We start from the raw sequence: 20,981 nt of genomic DNA on the forward strand, positions 1-20,981 counted from the left end.
ATGGATCACCAGTACACTCCAACAGCCTAGTGTTCACTAACGCGGAATATCTAACCATCTGGCCCTGAATAAACAGCCGAAAACAGGCCCGCGTGTTTTCCTACCTCTGATCCTCAGCTGGAGGAACCGGAGCAGGAACACAGAGAGGCGGATCCGAAAGGAAACCAGACCGGGGTGCGACCGCGATGATGGCGTCCGGTAGCGCATCCAGTCCGATGGTCATCCTGGCCCCCAAAACCAAGACCAAGAAGAAACATTTCGTGCAGCAGAAGGTGAAAGTGTTCCGGGCGAGCGACCCGATGCTCAGCGTGTTCATGTGGGGCGTCAATCACTCGGTATTTCCTTAACTTCCTACATCTGCCATTTTATGAGCTAACTGTTAGCTGCGAGCGCGCAGACGATATGAGATGTTAATATTAATCGGGTCTTAATGCCATTAGCTGTGATGCAAATGTATAGAAATCACAATATGAAAGTGTTTAAGTATCAATGTGTGTTCTGGCGGGTGACGTCGAAGGCAAAGTTGATAGGCTACATTGTTACCTTGCGCGTGGCGGATTGAATAGTTGCAACTGTTGCGGTCCATGCAGCGCGTGCAACAACACTGTTGTTAAGTTAAGTTCATTTGTGTTGTTAATGCAGTTCTGTGTACATATTGTGGATGCGTTTAAAGTTTTCCCTGGTCAAAAACACAATATTTTGTACGCATTCCTTGACTTGGGCATTCTGGGGGAGTGAAAGCATTTAGTGGGGAGTTTTGGTTGCATAACCCTGGGGTACTGAAAATCTTAGCGTGGCTTGTGTCAGAGGAGGGCGTATACTGTTCAAGCTTTGAGTCATTTAAAGTGTTGGGATATGGAAAATCTGACAGTGCAAAGTTCATTTCAAATGTAAAAACTAAAAAGTCCTGTTTGTGTTACAGATCAACGACCTAAATCAAGTTCCTGTACCTGTCATGCTACTTCCTGACGACTTTAAAGCCAACACCAAAATTAAAGTCAATAATCATCTCTTTAACAAGTATGTATCAAGACACGTCATTGTTTTGTGTGCCATTGTTTGTAGAAACCACCACAAATATTTTACATTTAACCACATGATTATTTTTGTGATGAGTTTTGGAGCACCATTGACTTCTATTGTGGGAAGAAAATTCTATGGAAGTCAATGGTGCTCCAAAACAGCATGGTTACCAACATCACTCATTTCAATTTTTAGGTAAACTGTCCCTTTAAGGGTTATAATGGGAGTCGTATTAGATTAAATAAAAACTGTAAGTTAGCGTGCACACCAAAGCGTTTATGCCGACGTCTATTTTCAATCGTTTCCAATAGAAGCGCATCGCTTTTCAAAAAAAGCCAGCAGCTGGCGGGTTCTGTCCATGCTGAGCGCCTAAAGTTGAATATTTTTCCACATTGAGCACGGTAAAACCGCGAGAGCTCAGCTTGTGAATGTCATTCTCACTCGGCCATCCAATCACAGTGGAGGATGGGGGGATAAATATCACAACAACCAACCGGCGCATTGTTGAACGACTGATAAACAAAGCAGAAGAATCATAGCAACCAAAGCGCTCCGCAAAAACAAAGCTGGCAGTCGGCGTCCGCCTGCTGTTTTCAGCCTTGTTTAAAAACACCCCTAATGCTACGTACACACCAAACGCGATGCATCGTGTTACTCGATCAAGAATACTCCTGGGATTTAACTTCGTGTCATGCTAATTTTTCGCTTGAGTTGAATATTTTCAACTTCGGCGAATACGCGTTTGAGGCTAATAGCGCGTATTTTCACAGTGAACGTGCTTCCCATATCGCGTCATTTGCATCGCCCGACGTGAGGACGGGTCTGATCGGGTCTTTGCATTGACTTTGTATGTAATCTACTCGGGCAAATCATTGAACTCGCGTCTGGTGTAAACCCACAGTAATGCTACATACACACCAAACGCAGGGCATTGCGTTACTCGCTCTAGATTACTCGCGGGATTTAACTTCCTGTCATGCAAATTTTTTGTTTGAGTTGAATATTTTCAACGTGGGCGAAGAGGCGTTTGAGGTGAATAGCACGTTTTTGCGGCAAACTCGCCGCCCATATCGCGTCATTCGCATCGACCCACTCAAGGACGCGTCTGATCGCGTCTTTGCATTGACTTTGTATGTAACCTACTCGTGCAAATCCTTGAACTCGCGTCTGGTGTAAACCCACAGTAATGCTACATACACACCAAATGCAGGGCATTGCGTTACTCGCTCTAGATTACTCGTGGGATTTAACTTTGTGTCATGCAAATTTTTCGCTCGAGTTGAATATTTTCAACTTGGGCAAAGACGCGTTTGAGTCGAATAGCGCGTATTTTCGCAGTAAATGCGCCGCCCATATCGCGTCATTCGCATCGCCTCACGTGAGGACGCGTCTGATTGCAAATTTTTCACTCGAGTTGAATATTTTCAACGTGGGTGAAGAGGCGTTTAAGGCGAATAGCAAGTTTTTGCGGCAAATGCGCCGCCCATATCGCGTCATTCGCATCGCCCCACGCGAGGACGTGTCTGATCGCGTCTTTGCATTGACTTTGTATTGACTTTGTATGTAATCTACTCGCGCAAATCGTTAAACTCACGTCTGGTGTAAACCCACAGTAATGCTACATACACAACAAACGCATGGCATCGCGTTACTCGCTCTAGAATACTCTCGGGATTTAACTTCCTGTCATGCAAATTTTTCGCCCGAGTTGAATATTTCAACGTGGGTGAAGAGGCGTTTGAGGTGAATAGGGCGTTTTTGCGGCAAACGCGCCGCCCATATCGCGTCATTCGGATCGACCCACTGATCGCGTCTTTGCATTGACTTTGTATGTAATCTACTCACGCAAATCGTTGAACTCGCATCTGGTGTAAACCCACAGTAATGCTAAATACACACCAAACACGGGGCATCGCATTACTCGCTGTAGATTACTCGCGGGATTTAACTTTGTGTCATGTGAATTTTTCGCTTGTGTTGAATATTTTCAACTTTGGCAAAGACGTGTTTGAGGCCAATAGTGCGTATGGGCGGCGCGTTAGCCGTGAAAATATCGCGTAATTCGCATCGCCTCACGCAAGGACACGTCTGATCTCGTCTTTGCATTGACTTTGTATGTAATCACTAGCGCAAATCCTTGAACTCGCGTCTGGTGTAAACCCACAGTAATGCTACATACACACCAAATGCAGGGCATTGCGTTACTCGCTCTAGATTACTCGTGGGATTTAACTTTGTGTCATGCAAATTTTTCGCTTGAGTTTAATATTTTCAACTTGAGCAAGACGTGTTTGAGACGAGTAGCGTGTATTTTCGCGATAAAGGCATTGCCCATATCGCGTCATTCGCATCGCCTCACGTAAGGACGCGTCTGATTGCATCTTTGCATTGACTTTGTATGTAATCTAATCATGCTCAAATCGTTGAACTGGGGTCTGGTGTAAACCCACAGTAATCCTACATACACACCAAATGCGGGGCATCGTGTTACTCGCTCTAGATTTCTCGCGGGATTTAACTTTGAGTCATGCGAATTTTTCGCTCGAGTTGAATATTTTCAACTTGGGCAAAGGCGCGTTTGAAGCCTCCCATATCACGTTATTCGCATCGCCCCACGCAAGGATGCGTCTGATCGCGTCTTTGCATAGACTTTGTACGTATTCTACGTGCAAATCGTTGAACTTGTGTATGGTGTGAACTCACAGTAAGAGTCCCTGTGGGCTTCTGCTTTTATGTGTTGGGTAATAAGACCCAAAACATACTACATAAAGACATTTTCTAATGGTTTTAATAGTAAACTGCTGATTGTTCATAATGGTATTTGTAATGAAATGGTATTTGTTTTGCTTAGTTACAGCATGGTTATATATGCTGTAGTTTTAGTGTCGCATGTGAAGCTGCTTTTAAAAGTATATGTCGAGTTTCCCTTGATTTGCATTAAGTTTTTGTAAAGATCTTAGCAGCACGTTACATACAAGAGCCGCATCAAACCGTTTGTTTCCGCCTCGAGGTAATGGAAAAAGATTAGGGTGTGACACGCAGAATACGTGTTTCATGATGTTAAATGACCTCTGTGTCCCACAGGGAAAATCTTCCAGGCCATTTCAAATTTAAGGAATACTGTCCACAAGTCTTCAGGAATCTCAGAGAGCGATTCGGAATTGAAGATCTCGACTACCAGGTGACCTGTTGTTTCTTTCTTTACATAAACAATATCATTGCTGTAGTGTAATTGACAGCTCAGTTACTTGAGATCAGAGTTCATTTCCCTTCCCTTAAAATGCTCCCAAAAATAAAAAGATGATGTAAAGTGCACATTATGTTGTCAAGTCACCTTTATTATGTATGTAAAACTTTCTCGGATGTGGAGTAGTGGTTTGCTATTAATATTTGTCATTTTGCATAAATGTGAATGTAAATAATGTTGCATTGCTGTTATTGGTCTTAGGTGTCTGTAGCCCGCAGTGCTCCCACAAGAGGTGATGGTCAGGGAGAAGGTCACCTCTTCACTTCCTACGACCGTACACTGATTGTGAAGCAGATCTCTAGTGAAGATGTAGCTGATGTGCACAACATTCTGTCCGAGTATCACCAGGTAACTATAAACATACTGGTTGAGATATTCACACGTTCATTGTATTCAAATTTTCTCATTCGGTACTACTTCCTTGAATTATGTAAATCTTACTTGTTTACGTTTCCAGGCTGATACAAACAGCTTTATAATAATGCTTGTGTGCTACGTGCAGCATGAATGCAACACAATGCATTTTTCTTTCTTTTTTTTTCATAATTTCATAATTTCATCAACTGTATAAATACAGTATTTTTACCGTGAATCAACTGATTCACAGTAAAAATACTGTATTTATACAGTTGATGAAATTATTCCCAAACTGAGAGTCTCCTAAAATAGGATTACATGGGTAAAGTGAATAGGATTGGGCAGGTCATGTGATCTAAATTTGTTGGCCCACATGAGGGGCGACCCACCTTATGTCGAATAAACTCCTTTCTAGGCCACTGCACTTTTAAAAATAAAGGTGCTTAAAAGGTTTAGCACAGCGATGCCATGAAGGCCGTTTTTGGTTCCTCAGAGAACATCTTAGTCAAACCTTTTACTTTTTTATATTCTAAATAACCTTGTGTGAAACAGAAAGGTTCTTCAGGTGTTAAAGGTTCTTTATGGAACCATTCAGCCAAAAATGGTTCTTCTAAGACATCATGAAGCTCCTTAATTTTTAAGGGTGTCATGTGACTTTTTTTTATAAAAGAAACATAACAGTACCTTTGATACCACTACAGTTAATGAATCGAGGTGAGAGGTCACTTGGTTTGTTGGTCATTTGAGTGTCTGGTTAACTAGTGTTTGTGTTTGAAATACTTAACAGCCATGAGCCAAAGTGTGCATACATTTCTTTTTATGTGGCTGAATGAGCAGATTGAAATAAACGCCATTCTTCTGCATTTGCAGAATTAATATTCTTCAAGTACAAGAGGTCCAGAGGTGGCAACCTAAAATGCATCCAGAAATTATTTTTAAATTTATGTTTTCTTGAACAATTTCCAATATATTACCAAAATAAGCAATATGCTTGAATATTTTGCTGATATTGTTTATTTAATGCATTATGCATAAACAAAATGGCCGATAAGATTACATAAAGTTGTTGACTGAGTAACTTTTTTGCAATGAAGCATTTTTGTGAAGCAGACAGAAAAGAAACATAGTGATGTATTAAACCAAGAGCCATGTGACTTTGTTTTGGTACTGGATAACATATTGCAACTAACGTTTTATCATTGTGCATTGAACCAAACTTACATAAAGCCTTTTTAAAGCAAAGCAACTTCAATGATCAAGTTATATTTCAGGAAGTTCATGCATGAGTTTATTAATTGTGCTGTAGAATGGAAAACTGTATTTACATAGGCATAGATGAACAATAAGAGTTCTGTACATGGTAATGACATAACGTGAGCCTCAAACACGATTGTTTCCTCTTTCTTATGTAAACCTGGTGCATGCAAAAGACCGCTGGAAAACAGACCAATCTCAACACCAACTGCGACGTTACAGTTGAGATGTACGCCACCAACATTAAATGACACATTTAATTTATTACAATGTTGTTGCAATGCTAAAAACAAAGTTGTGACTGCTGAGTTAGCGCTATATGCTAGTTAATGCTATATGCTAGCATTTAGGCGGAAGTTTTACTATACATATACAGTTACGTATTGCAGGTCCATACTGGGAAAAAACACGAACTTACCACTCAGAAACGTTCAAATAATTGATTATTCCTCAAAATCTGCACTGAACTGCTCAGCCAATCAGAGCATAGCTCAACATTATTATTCATGACCCTTTCAAATAAGGTAATAATAGACCATTTCATTGTAAGGGCAAATACTAGGGTTGTAAATTGACCATTTAAAACATTTCTGGATAATTTTTGCAGGTAATAAAACCACATAACCTTTATGTAGACCTCAGAGAACAATTTAACAGATTATTACAATGCATTCTTTGGCACCTTTAAGCCATTATTTTATTCCATCTTTATTGTTCTTCAATATCTACTGGTTACATGCAGTTAATAAATAAAGCATGTGGTAAAGGCAGATGATAATTGTGTTTGTAGTTTATAGGCTAGGCTATTAGCTCAATGTTAAAGGGATAGTTCACATAAAAATTAAAATTTGTTTGTTTCCTTCTTCTGTTGAATACAAAAGAAGATATTTTGATAAATGATGGTAACCACACAGTTTATGGTTCCCACTGACTTCAATAGTAGGAAAAACAATGGGTTTAATCAGCTGTGTGGTTACCATCATTTATCAAAATATCATCTTTTGTGTTCAGCAGGACATGAGGGGGAATAAATAATGAATTTTCAGTTTTGGGTGAACTATTCCTTTAATGCCTCTTGCTCTATGTGCGCTTGTGGTCACGCTGTGAATAATACAATGGGTTTGTTTGTTTCCTCTCTGACAGCATATAGTGAAGTGCCATGGCAGTACACTTCTCCCTCAGTTTTTGGGCATGTACCGCGTTACAGTAGAGAGTGAGGACACATACCTGATCGTCATGAGGAACATGTTCAGCCACAGACTCGTGGTCCACAGAAAATATGATCTGAAGGTAAAATGTTAACAAGCGTTTCATATGCATCTGTGTAAAGATATGAAAGAAATTGACCGACTTTACTCTGAAAGCATCAACACCCAGTTGCTGTTTGTATTTGTTGCCACAAGAGGGGGTGATGTCTTTTATGACCCAGGACCACAAAACCAGTCAATTTAGATTTATAAATAATCTGAAAGTTGAATACATTAGCTTTCCAGTGATTTATAGTTGTTAGGATAGGGCACTATTTGGCTACATGTGCGACCAGTAAATTTGACCTTTTTTGCGATGTGACACTAAATTTAAAACAGCACAGATTGTAATTTCTGCATCTATCATCAAAGTGTTTATTATTAATACAGTGTATTACTTAGTAGAAATGTGAATATTTGGTTAGCATGTTGATTTACGGTATGTGCCCCTAAATTTTCTGGTTGCGCCCCTAAAATTTTCAGTTGTGCTCCTAGTGAAAAAAGTTAGTCTGGAGCCCTGAGATATTTGACTAAAAGTCTTCATGTAACATGATCTTATTATTTTTGTCATGAAAGATACAGGGTTCACACAGGTCCTTGAAATCCTTGAAAGTTTGTGAATCTAGGGGAAAAATGTAAGGCCCTGGGAAGTTTTTGAAAATAAACATACATAGATACAGGTCATTGAAAGTGCTTGAATCTATTGTATGCAAGAAGTTTTCTGGAAAAAAATCCATATTAGTTCCTGTGTAGTGTAGGATAATATCATAAAAATTCTAGACTTTTTAAGCACACGTGCTAAACTGCACTGAAAAAAATTTGGAGTAGAATTTACTTGAAAAAAGTTAGGAAAGTTTTTTCACTTAGAAAATGTGAGTAATTTCAATAGCATTCCCAAGTAAAAACTAAACACAAGGAACTGTAGCTTTCATTAGAAAATCTCAAGTAAAGTTTACTTGGAATTTTCCAGTAAATTGTATTGACTGTTTGTTTATATATTTTACTTAAGTAATGCTTATAAATTAATTTTTTTACACAATGATCCTAGTTATTTTATTAAAAATTTTGAGTAACCTTTACTTTAAATATATTTTAACATTACTTGATGTTGTTTATTTAAATGGTGTTCAATAAAATAACACTGACATACATTTTACTTGAATACTTTTATTTCTATAAGATTCCTTAAAGATGGGAACATGAAATAAAACAAATAGTACAATTCCATCCGTTTTATGGTTCACTATAGTGAATTTACTCCAGTAAACCACACAGTCCATTAAAATGCATAAACATTTAAACATAAACATTACAGCAATGTCAGTTGCAGATATCAAAAACAAATGTGCAAATAGTCAAACTAGTAGCTGCCTTTCATTAGCTTATTTTAATTTCAATTAGATTAAATTAAGTGAAAAAAGACATCAAATAAAATAATTATTCTTCAGCAGAATAGTATTACTTAAAATGCATAAGAATGGCTATGTTAAATAGTACTGTAGTTGAAGTTGTTTTGTGAACAACATTTCTTGCATAAAACAAAACAATCATCAAAAAAAAAAAAACAGTACAATAAGTGCAAGTAGTGCCCAACTAGCAGAATACATTAGAAGCTTTCAATGCAGAGTTAACCTTTGGAGAAAATTTAAAAAGCATCTAACCCAAGAAACATTTTCTGAAACACTTCAAATGTGTTTCTCAGCTTTGGGGGACAGCTTAAGTTTAGGGAGTAAATGCAGCCTGTGAGTGAAAGACATGTATTTGTGAGATTCTTACATCCCAGCAGCACCTCAGTTCCCTCAATGACAATGATGACATCAGACATACTGGCATCTTCTTCCACAGATCTGCTCAGTAGGGGTGTCACGATTCTCCAAATCCTCGATTCGATTACATTTTCGATGCTAAGGTCACGATTCGATTCAATTCTCGATTTTTACTTTTTTTTGAAAGACAAGAAATGACAATTAAAATGCCATTAATATTTATTATTATTATTATTATAGTTACGCATTAGCATACACATTGCGTGCTTTTCCTCGCATGTGGGTTTGTGGGCTTTACTTTACCCGAGAGAACTTGTAGAAAGGATTCCTTCTTGCACGCACATGGACTTAAATGTGCACGCCTTGACTGGCATCTGACATAAAACCAGCGGGTCATAAGCAGCTGCGCTTCTCTCTGTCTCACGTGAACGCGCTCTTGCATCCGTCCGAAGTCTAAACATAAACTAAAGTAGTAATCCTTACGTATTTGTTCAGTTTCATGCGTTTCATGGGAGCTGAGGCAAACTATCCATTTTGTTTAAAATATAATCCGCAGCCTTATTCTCACGCACGTGCAGAGAGCTGTGCTCTGTCTAAAGTGTTACGTGCTAGATGTATTTAGTAGGGGATGTTATCGCAACATTTAAAGGAGATATTACCCACACAGTATAACAATAAACAACCAGAGACAATGGATACATTGTAAGAAAAATCATGGGTTTATTGTAAGCACTCACACACGTGCTCCAGGGTAAATTAAACGGGAAAAGGGAAAACGGTGAGTGACGCCAAATAAAAGAAATAATCAAAACAAAACCCCAAATAACTAATACCCCCAAACTAAACTCACTACCAAAAGAAAATGTAGAAAAGAAACCGAAATCTTCGGCGTATGCGACTAAACTCCCTAATTAATAACAAAAATACATAAACGGCAATCACTCCTAACTAAATTCTAACAGAGGATACTAGAAAATAACAAAGGCTTACCTACGCCTTTTCCCAAAGTATCTGTAATGATCAACAAACTACGTAGCTTCACATGGGTAATCTTTCTGTCTATGTACGAGATCGCTCAGCTTCCAGTACAAGTACTCAAAAGCGGTTTGGTAGTTGGAAACAATTATGGATTGACACAGGTGTTTACTCGTCCTTTTAAACAGGTACACATGGGGGCGTGGCAGATCGACGATCCCATTTTTTAATTCGAAGTTCGAGGCTGTGACTTAATTTCGATCGATTTCGATTTAAAATCGAAATCGTGACACCCTTACTGCTCAGTACGATGATTTTAAAGACATGACTGAATAAGGTATCCTTAATCATGTCTCTGCTGATATCCTGTGAAATACACAAATCATTGCAAAGTGGTCAAAATACTGTACAGTATTCAGCAGTAACTGTATGATGTTAAGTTATACTTTTACATTGAACACAACAATGAGACTCATACGCAATTATTACAGTAGAAAGAAACATGATGCTAATAAAGATAACTACATACATTTATAGTCAGGAGGGTGTAAACCTCTGGAAATTATAATTGGTGTAAATTGTTATGTCTTTTGGGAAACATTACACAATGGTTTCTAAAGACAATATATATAGTAGTCAACATTTGAAGTGGATCAAAAACATTCACCAAATTTGTCCTAAAACAAGAACGGGTATTGGATATTGGTTTTTAAGAAAACTTTTAGAAAAGGTTTTGATCCACTTCAAATGTTGACTAGTGTACATTAAAGAAATATAAACAACATAACAATTTACACTGGTAATCCTGTCCAAAAGTTAACATACACCTGACATTTAAATGTATGGTGCTGCATTCTTGACAATCACTGAGTGTTCTTTAAGTAACAATGGTGTATAAGCTTTAAAAATTTCCTCAGTATGAAAAAATGGATCTAGCATCATTGTCAGTGCTTGACAGGGTTCAAATATGCAGAAAAATTAAGCAAAAGGAAAAATTATGGAAGATTTCCTTGTAGACGGTTTAATGGCTCAGGAATAAAAAGAACACGTAACACAAATAGAGTATATCAGTCAAACCACTACTGTCTACATCCAAAATAAAATAAAAATAGAAATGGATGTAGCTGTGTATGTAGCCAGCTAACTGCTAGCTGCTTCACTTATTGTATATCCATATCTGGACCCCGCCTCCCAGTAAGACATTAGATGATCCAAGACTTGTGCAATGATGACACCAGGCCATGCAAGGACTTCAAACAAAGTCAGCACTAGACTATTAATTGATTATTTCTTTTTCTTTGATTTGTTTCAATTTATTGATCATTCAACATTGTGTTTTTGTAAAGCTGCCTTGTAACATTGTACACAGTAAAAAGTACTATATAAATAAATTTGAATTTAATTTAACTGTACTACCTGGTGGTCTTCAATGAGCTCCTTAGCTGATTCTCCCAGGAAAGATAGGAGGCAGCGAATCACAACGTCTCACCTATCTTCAAGGCTATCTTCTTGCTGTTAAAAACAGAAGGAAAATGCAATGAACATTTAATGTGTATACATCTACATATAACATATTTACAGAGTCAGGAAGCAGCATATCATCACACAAGTAATTCTCAATTGTTAAAAACATTTACATTTTACCTAGCTCAGTGAATCCAGCAAATGTTTAATTCTTATGCCAGCAACCCCACCCCTCATCTCAAACAAAGCCAGGAGTTTGGGGGTATAGAAGTCCAGCTTTTACAAGAATGTACGCTCCAAGGAAATTGTGGTGATTCTTCTGAAATAATTTTTTATCTAAAACAAAGAAAATAAAATTAACACAATCAAGTGATGATTAGAGTTGGATGCACTTAAGTGTATTAATAGCTGTACAGTAGTCTTCGGTTTGCCTGAAAGCTGCATTTTTTACATAACCACCTCATGCTTTGGCACCTACAGTAAACAAACGATGCACATGTGAATGCATACTTATTGCTATATATCTGTGAGGTGTGCTGTAATAAAGTATTGTCAACTTACCTTGCATTAGCTTGAATAGTGGGTGAAATATCTGTAAAAGAATGTAAGAAATGTTCACGTCAGAAAATACTTTTTTTAACAATTGTAAATATATTACTGATCTTACTGACATGAGGTATGCTTAATCTTACCTTTACAATTCATTGACTGTGGTTATGCAGTTATGTAAATTAAACATTAATAATTTGCCGGTGTCATTCATGACATTCATTTTGAATCATTTATGATAATATTTTAAACTACACTAACGTTTTTACCCAAGAGTAACACCCATATATCTTTTAACAAATTAGAATCTCCAACTGCTTGTAGATATCAACCACGTGTAAAGTGGATGTTGGTCAGTAAAAGAACATCATGAAATAAAATACAGGCTTTAAGTTACAACTTAAATAAGGTTGATTGTTAAGTAATTAACATTTATTTAAACAAGCATTTAGCATTGTGTAATTGCAAAAGTGTGCAACACCTTATCGATTTCTATATAACTTACCTATCATAGCCAATAGTATAGGTAAACAATATAAATGAAGTTCAAAGTAATATTTGCCTTGTACACGTGCATTTTAAAAAGTACCCTATTGTTAATCATGTGTGATTAATACGCGAAAAACAGGGTGATTATTACATTTCGGCACTTCGAACTTTTCTGGGACAGAATGCTCGACCACGACACGCAAAGCCTCGAGCAAGGTTTGCGCGGATGTTTTTAAAATATTCGTCTGACAGGATTAACGTTATATATAAAACTTAAGACAATTGTTTTCTACAGAGATCGCGTTTGCTAATAACGGATGCAAATCCCAAACTCCATGTGTTTAACAAAACAAAACTAAGATTACGTTTAAACATGAACACTGTTAGCATCTGTAACTCGATAAAAGGAAACAATAGGCACAAACCACTGGGACTGCAGATAGCTTAATAACTCTACACTTTTAGCAAACATACATCAATTAATTAATAAGCATATTAATAACTTAACTTACCGTGGTAAAATTCAAATTAGCCGTCCTGAAGTCTCCCTTCCTTTCCTCTGTCCGCGCCACTTCAGACTCGAAGTCAAATACGCATGCGCATCAATTATCTTGCTGTACTGAGTATATTTTACTTGAGTTGTTCATTTGTTGGTGTGATTTGATTAGATGGCGAACAATAAGTAAATATTACTTAGGAGATTGTATTTAAATTTACATACGTATTTTAGAACAATAAATGACAAAGAAACTGCAAGTAATGTACTGAATTAAACATGCCATTTTTAAGTAAAAAGACAAACTACTATTTGCTTGTAAAACATACTTAAATAATGTTTCCATTATTTACAAGGTCAAAAAATCACTTTTTACAGTGTGTTAACTTTAAATGCTTATATCTTCTGTATGCAAATGTTGATTCATACCAAAATGCTTTTTTGCATAGTTGTGTGTTTGACACATGAAAACGTCTTGGGCTACATACATAACTGTTGTTCCCTGAGAAGGGAACGAGACGCTGTGTCTCCCTTGCCATACTTCCTGCGTCCCTGTAACCCTATCTTTGGCAATATTTCAGATAGCGATACACTTTCTGACTCCCACGTCACCCTGTCTTTTTCGTTAAGTCTCACCATTGGTTGAATTTGATAAACACATTCAGACGCACTTACCCTTGGAGGCGTCCCCAAAGTGTCACCGCAGTGACGCAGCGCGAGTTCCCTCGAAAGTGAACTGTAACAATGTATCTTAAAAGGTAACACGATGTAACCTTGCTCTCACTTAAAATATGTCCCCACATTTAGTCCTTGAATTTGAGGGTATTGGACCTGGAAAGTACTTGAAAGGTCCTTGAATTTGAAGTTAACTAAGGTGTGGGAACCTTGAAGATGAATTAATAATTTTTACCCATGCAATCTATTGTTGGCTATTGCTACAGATATGCATGTGCGACTTGTTTTGTGCTCCAGGGTCACATTTATGCATTTAGCAGACGCTTTAATCCAAAGCAATTGACAAGGTATACATTTATCAGTGTAAAATGTCCGTGTTAACTGGGAATCAATCCCACATCTTTTGCGCCGCTAATGCAAAGCTCTACTATTTTAGCTATAGCGATACATCATTTCCTAGTTGATTTTCCACCTGTTACTTTGCAGTTCAATGAAAAAGATTTTAAAATAGCTTTGACAATTGTTGCCCTATTTTGTTTCATTCAGGGTTCTTTGATAGATCGTGAGGCCAGTGACAAAGAAAAGGTACGACATGTGTCTTCATTAGCTTACTGCAAAATTGTAAAGGCAACTCACATAGACAGACTCTTTTGACTTGATTTGTTTTTGTTCATTTTGCTGTCGACAGGTTAAAGAGTTGCCAACGTTTAAAGACATGGACTTCAGAAACAACATGCAGAAGGTATATGTGACCGAAGAGCAGAAAGAGAAGGTTATGGAGAAGCTTAACCGAGATGTGGAGGTAAACGATGATAATAAAATAATAATGATTATTGCATGATTTCATGTATTTCACAGATATGTGGGTGATTATATGATTGCATGTACATTTGGTGTCCAAAGTCGTTTTTTTTTTCAGCTTTTAATAATTTGGTACTTCTTGTCAAGATGTTACAGGCCATAACAATAGTTATTATTAACAAAAACTATTGTATTTAAACATCTCCTTTTTTTCATCCCGGGATTTGTAGTTCTTAGTAAAGCTGAAGATCATGGACTACAGCCTGTTGCTAGGCATCCACGACGTGGGGCGTGCCGAGCGTGACGAAGATGAGGCCGAGGAGCCCGGCTTCGAAGATGAGACCGAACCCGAAAACGGCCTCTCCACGACCACGCAGGCCGGTTCGTACGGCACGTCGCCAGAGGGCATCGCCGGTTACATGAACTCCTTCAAACCCTTGGGACCTGGAGAATTTGACCCTTACATAGATGTATACGCAGTCAAAAGCGCACCCGGTAAGTTTTATCAGGAAGTATAGAGAGGAAATTGTGGAAGTGGTGTTGAGAATGTATAGAGGAGGGAAACGGGAAAGCAAGTCACATGTGTGATTCTCTGGGATTTCAGGAGCTCCGCAGAGGGAAGTGTACTTCATGGGCCTCATCGACGTGCTGACTCAGTATGACACTAAGAAGAAAGCGGCCCACGCGGCCAAGACCGTAAAGCACGGCGTAAGTGGAAAAATACGGGAATGCAGATGTCAGTTTCAATTGTTTCATACGAGGTTATGATAACACAACTAATCCTGTTTTTTTTTCTTTTCAGGCTGGTGCTGAAATATCTACGGTCCATCCAGAACAGTATGCCAAACGATTCCGTGAATTCATCTCCAATATTTTTGCATAAGCGCTTGTGTGTGTCATTAACAATTGATAGGGTGAATGTCAAGGTCTCTTCGCACCAAAATCACAAAAATTAGTATTTTGCTTAATTCTCATTACTGTAATATGTTTAAACATTTCACTGTTCATGTTCCTTTTTTTTTTTAGGAATCATTCAGTTGAAGTGACCCATTATTGTTTTCTACTTACTCTCGATGCAGATTTTCACGAAATTTTCATTTATGCTCACGAGACTAAGGCAGTACAAGTATTAGGATGTATAAATATTTGACAATTAAAATTATATATTGTTTTATACATTAAGGTTATTTTTTTGTAATGAGAATTCAAGGGGGGAGGGGTTATTTGTTAAGAAATGCAAAATATTTAAGGGTCCAAAAGTGAGTTTCTTTTAAACGCATAATTATTATATTTGTGATTTTGGAGTGAAATATGACCAAGAAAGGTTTGGTGAAAGGTTTTACCCAACCAGCCTGCTCTCACAGGAGTTCGTACGTATTTTATGACTTGGCAAATTCGTATGAAGTGAATCGTACAAAAATGTACGATTGTAAGAAAAAATTTAACCCCAAGCAACAAATGTTCGAATTTTACCGTACGAATTAGCCTCCTGGTAAAACGCGTACGAATTGCTATGAGATTGTATTGATTTTTTTGCCTTCGCACTGTTATTTTTTTAAGTCCTGCTGTGCTTTTATATAGTAGAAATTGATGTTTGAGCACATCGACAGCAACTTGACATTCCCAGGAACACTACATTTATCAATCGTGTAGTAGCAAATGTATAAAACTACATTTAAATGAATCACTTTGTGGCACAACTGCAAATACAAACCTGAGAACATTGCCTAATCTTTTAAGGAGATATGACACTGAACTTGTAGCATTGTTAAACTTAATCTCTCTCTTTCTTTCGCTCTCCCTCCTTTTCTTTTTGGACTTTGGAATGGCAGAGAAATTGCCTTAACCAGTTGTTGAATCAGTTATGGAGGAATAGCAGAAACTCATGAAGTTTGCATCACTTAATATCTGCTGTACTAGAATGTTGTGAGACACTTTTGTATATATTGGTCAGACAGGGACCCTCAGTAAGGGTCTGTAGTTAAAAAAGAAATACGAATAGAGACTGATTGGTTTGTTTGTTTGTATGGATGGGTGGAACATCTTATGTGAGCTATTTTATGCATTTAGCCTTAATGAGAAAAAGAGGACTTTTGTAGCAGAAACACTCTAGTGATGCTGATTTAGTATGAAATGCCTTACCGTTGCATTTTATTTATTTCGCAAATCAGTGTTCGGACCAAATATATTTTTCAGAGATTTCCAAAAAGATGGGTTCTGTTATTTATTCATTTTAGCTTTATCCATAATAGTTGAAAGGTATTTTTGAGCTGTTTTAACACCTTGCACTGTTGTTACGTTAAAGTTGTTACATTGTACATAATGCACGTAACACCCGACTGTAATGACCACCGATAATGTGCATTCTTATGTACAATAAAACATTACGACTGAATCCACACATACAGAGCTGTGAAATATGGGTTCATGGTTTCTTAAATTACCGCTTTATACTCTGTTCATTTTCTTAAACACTGTTGAAGTATACCACCGGGCATTTGCTTGGGGTTTTTGCATTCATTTATTATTTTGGTAACACTTAACAAAAAGGTTGTATTTGTTAACATGTAGTAAATGAACTAACAATGAGCAATAGTTTCTCAGCATTTATTAATGTTTGTTCATTTTAGTAAATGGACAATAAACACAATTGTATTGGCGTTAACCAATGTTAACACCATATTATAATAAATGTTATCATTATTTTATATTTTATTACATTAGTTGAAAATCAATATGCATTGCAAGACTTTACATTTAAAAGGTTTTTGACATCATATAAGAAACAAAATTTGAGAGTGTGCCACTGAATTTTACATCCAGTCGCACATGTGCGACCAGTAAATTTGACCTTTTTTTTGTGATGTGACACTAAATTTAAAACAGCACATTGTAATTTCTGCATCTATCATCAAAGTATTTATTAGTAATACAGTGTATTACTTAGTAGAAATGTGAATATTTGGTTCGCATGTTGATTTACGGTATGTGCCCCTAAATTTTCTGGTCGCGCCCCTAAAATTTTTAGTTGGGGGCCACTGTGCTCCTAGTGAAAAGAGTTAGTCTGGAGCCCTGTATAGGTCAGGTGTGTCCAAACTGTGTGTATGAAAGCATTAATGTAATCCACACTATCATCAGGGTAGTTCATTATATTTGTGATGTACCGTAAAAGTAATGTAACACACTTATATTAGTTTCTTATATAAAGCTCATTATAAGGTATTTATACTCAAGTCTGATAAGAATTGGGGTCATTGCATTGAGGAGCCCCTCGCAATTTCCAGAAGCCACGATTTTGCTGACAAACTCTTTCCTGTTTCACTGATGAAATGATGGAGCCTTAACAATGGGGATGATGGGGTCATCTCAAAAAACTGCTGACAAATATTTCTAAGGAGGAGCTGGAACGTTGAGTTCAGAACAGGAGTTTAAACACTAAAATTGGTTAAAATAAACAATCATAAGTTACTGCAATTTAAAGGGACACTCCACTTTTTTGAATTAAACTGATTTGATTCTTACCGTTTTGGAATCCATTCAGCCCATCTTGTGCTTGGCGGTACCACTTTTAGCATAGCTTAGCACAATCCATTGAATCTGATTAGACCATTAGCATTGCACTCAGGGGCGTCATGCACCAATTTTTTTTAAGGGGGCACAGTGTCAACAGCTCACAGAAATTTGTGCATACACAGACATCAAACGAAATATTATAGAGCTTTCAGTCTTTTCCATGGCACTTACATTTCTAACAATCTGAAAACCCCTGCTTTCATGCAAAAACCTCCAAAATAAAAGTGATGACTAACTTTCATATCAAATACTATTCAATCGGAATAATGACACATTTGCATCATATTCACATCTGAAACGGCATGTTTTATTTAAGTCTTAATGGCTTGTTTAATTGTGTCATTAATGCATTTTGCACAAAAACTACATTATCATATAAAATTAATGTAATTTTAAATCCATAAAGTATATAAACAACGAAAATGACATAAGCTATAGCCACGTGATTGATTTTAATGTTCAATAATGATTTAAAAAAATATGTTTAGATAAAATTATTAGAGGAACGGATTTTTGCATTAAATTTTACCTCATGTGAGCATGTGAGATTCCGCGCCCGCGTGAACTTTGGCGAACTTTGGCGTTGTGCCAAGAAGATGAATCTCTACTAATATAACGTTGAGACGGTCACATTTAAAACCATACATTTTCTACACAGAGAAGGTTAACTGCACATTACCGTACTGGGGTTTGGAAATGTTGTGAGCGTTTCTAACACGTTTAAATTCCTCAGATAGCCAAATGCAGCAGCAAGCCAGCAACAGCAGAGCACTCGTGAGCGCGGCCAGACGCTGATGACGTCTGCGACTGCGCTCTGACTGCAGCGCCAGCTGCCGCCAGAATAAAAGTAATGTAACATGATCAGAACACGATCAAAACGGCGAAAATCTCCGAAAAGTGACAAGGACGCAGCACAGAATGTATAATATTGTGCATATTAACAGATTAAAAGTCAAATAACAGATTAATGGATGCTTATTTGATTTTGAGGTTGGATGCAAAATCCATTGGCTCAAAAAAACCAAGGGGGCAGGTGCCCCCTCAGTTTGAATGGGCATGACGCCTCTGATTGCACTAAAAATAATCAAAAAAGTTTTGATATTTTTCCTGTTTAAAACTTGACTCTTCTGTAGTTACATTGTGTACTAAGACCGAGAGAAAAATTAAAAGTTGTGATTTTCTAGGCAGATATGTCTAGGAACTATACTCTCATTCCGGCGTAATAATCAAGGATTTTGTTGCCGTACCATGGCTGCAGGAGGCACAATGATATTACGCAGTGCCCGAAAACAGTCCCCTGCTATTGAAAGTTACCAAGGGGACTATTTTCGGTTTTTGCGTAATATAAGTAGAAAATCGCAACAAATTTTTTTCCATTGGTCTTAGTACACAATGAAACTACAGAAGAGTCAAGTTTTAAAGGGGCAATAAGTAGGATTTTAAGTGTTTTATTAATCAAAATCAATGTCTTGATTCATAAATATGTCCTTGTTGGTGTCAAATGACCTCTGCCAGTGATCTGACTTTTCTTTGTAAGCTTAGTATTTCTTCTCTTTACTTACATTGAACGGGTAAGTCCAAGGAGGCTTCCATGTCGTTCCGCCGTATTGATAAACTATAATAGCAGAGAGGGACAAAAAGCACTTGCCTTCCAACGCGTTTCCAAAACGCATTTTCATTCAGAACACGTGAACCAGCTGCAACGGACAAGGAGATCAGCGATTACATAACCGCTACCGTAGTTGCAACACGCATTTAGAAAGGGGAGGAGCTAGTAAGCACTGTTCGTTTGAATGCAAAATACAATTCCACCACTAGATGGACCCCCAGATCCTACTGATTGCCCCTTTAAATAGGAAAAATATTGAAACTCTTTAGTGATTTTTAAACGTGCTGCTAATGGTCTAATCAGATTCAATGGATTATGCTAAGCTATGCTAAAAGTGGTACGGCCAGACCCGGAGATCTAAATAAGATTAGTAAGCGTCCGAAAAATGGTCCTTAGCTGTCACTGGAACGGTACCCTTTCAGAAGTACACCTTTGCACCTAAAGAGTTCATATTATCAAAGGTAGCCTACATGTTGGTACCACATGTGTACATGACTGTACCTAAACGTTCTTATTAGGACCTTTGTGTGTTGAGTTACTGAATTGACCATCGTGGATGTTGGGATTTGATGTATGTCTGGCTTCCTACCTTTCTCGTAATGCCTGCCACTCACTTGCCCATCAGTCACAAAAGCATTTCCTGCTTTTGTCTTGCTGAGAGTTGTGTTATTTCAGCATATCAGGCAAAATCTAGCGAATGTTTTTGTTCCTTTTTTAAAGTTTCAGAGCTGTTAAAGATTCTCCAGGGATTATCAATTATACTGAATCAGTTTGTCAATGTTCAGATTCATCAGATTCATTGAATTAGTTAATCCATATACAACAAAATAACTGCACTTTAGCTGTGGTATTTGAAATGTTTTAAAAATAATTGCTAATGCTTTACTTGAAGGGATGTTCATAAGACTGACATGACACCTTGACAGGAGACTGGAGCATTTTCAGCGGTGGCGCCTAAATTATGATGCCTAAAAGATTTGCGACAAGTTATGTTGTCTTGGTTGTGTCAAGTTGTCATGACAAGTTATGATGTATTGGTTTATGTCAAGTTGTCATAACAAAGACATCTCAAACAATGTCATCTTTGCATTAAAAATGACATAGTTGAGCAAATGACACTTAATGACAGTTGTCATATAGGTGCATAAAATCTCCTTTATGTTCATGACATGTGTCATGTCATGATAATGAAGATGTCATTTCAGTCTTATGAACACAGTAAAGTATACCAAATAATTTATAGTATTATAAAAAAGAAATTAAAGAATATGAAAAGATGAAAATCTGACTTTTTCCATGTTTAAGTGCTATTATTGGGTCCCCAGTGCTTCTATCAACCTATAAAATGTAAAAAGTATCAATCCAGTAACTTTTCAACAAAGAATTTCAATTTCAACAAACCAACATTATGGTGATCAGTGTTTGCATTAAAAAGTGCAAATGCAAGCACCTCATA

At 37.3% G+C, this 20,981-nt stretch overlaps 2 protein-coding genes and 1 long non-coding RNA gene across 3 annotated transcripts in view; 1 reads left to right on the forward strand and 2 right to left on the reverse strand.

Moving 5' to 3' along the window:
* Nucleotides 1–242, reverse strand: part of spryd3 (SPRY domain containing 3) — a 61,107-nt gene extending 60,865 nt beyond the window's left edge. The window contains exon 1 of the mRNA XM_065285304.1: nt 105–242. The gene's annotated coding sequence lies outside the window, so the exon portion shown is untranslated. The remainder of the gene's footprint in view (nt 1–104) is intronic.
* pip4k2ca (phosphatidylinositol-5-phosphate 4-kinase, type II, gamma a) lies at nt 186–17,035 on the forward strand. Its single transcript, XM_065285305.1, has 10 exons — nt 186–335; nt 923–1,020; nt 4,108–4,204; nt 4,472–4,618; nt 7,025–7,171; nt 14,089–14,127; nt 14,231–14,344; nt 14,574–14,838; nt 14,948–15,051; nt 15,146–17,035. The coding sequence occupies exons 1-10, from the start codon at nt 186–188 to the stop codon at nt 15,224–15,226; spliced, it is 1,242 nt and encodes a 413-aa protein (XP_065141377.1). The 3' UTR covers nt 15,227–17,035.
* LOC135775243 (uncharacterized) lies at nt 10,168–13,170 on the reverse strand. Its single transcript, XR_010543849.2, has 5 exons — nt 12,884–13,170; nt 11,895–11,925; nt 11,514–11,669; nt 11,286–11,381; nt 10,168–10,235 (listed from the first exon to the last, which is right to left on the reverse strand). It is a non-coding gene; the product is annotated as an uncharacterized lncRNA (long non-coding RNA).
* Nucleotides 17,036–20,981: the final 3,946 nt, after the last annotated feature.

The sequence above is a fragment of the Paramisgurnus dabryanus genome, chromosome 21, assembly GCF_030506205.2.
Source record: "Paramisgurnus dabryanus chromosome 21, PD_genome_1.1, whole genome shotgun sequence".
Taxonomy (NCBI): Eukaryota; Metazoa; Chordata; class Actinopteri; order Cypriniformes; family Cobitidae; genus Paramisgurnus; species Paramisgurnus dabryanus.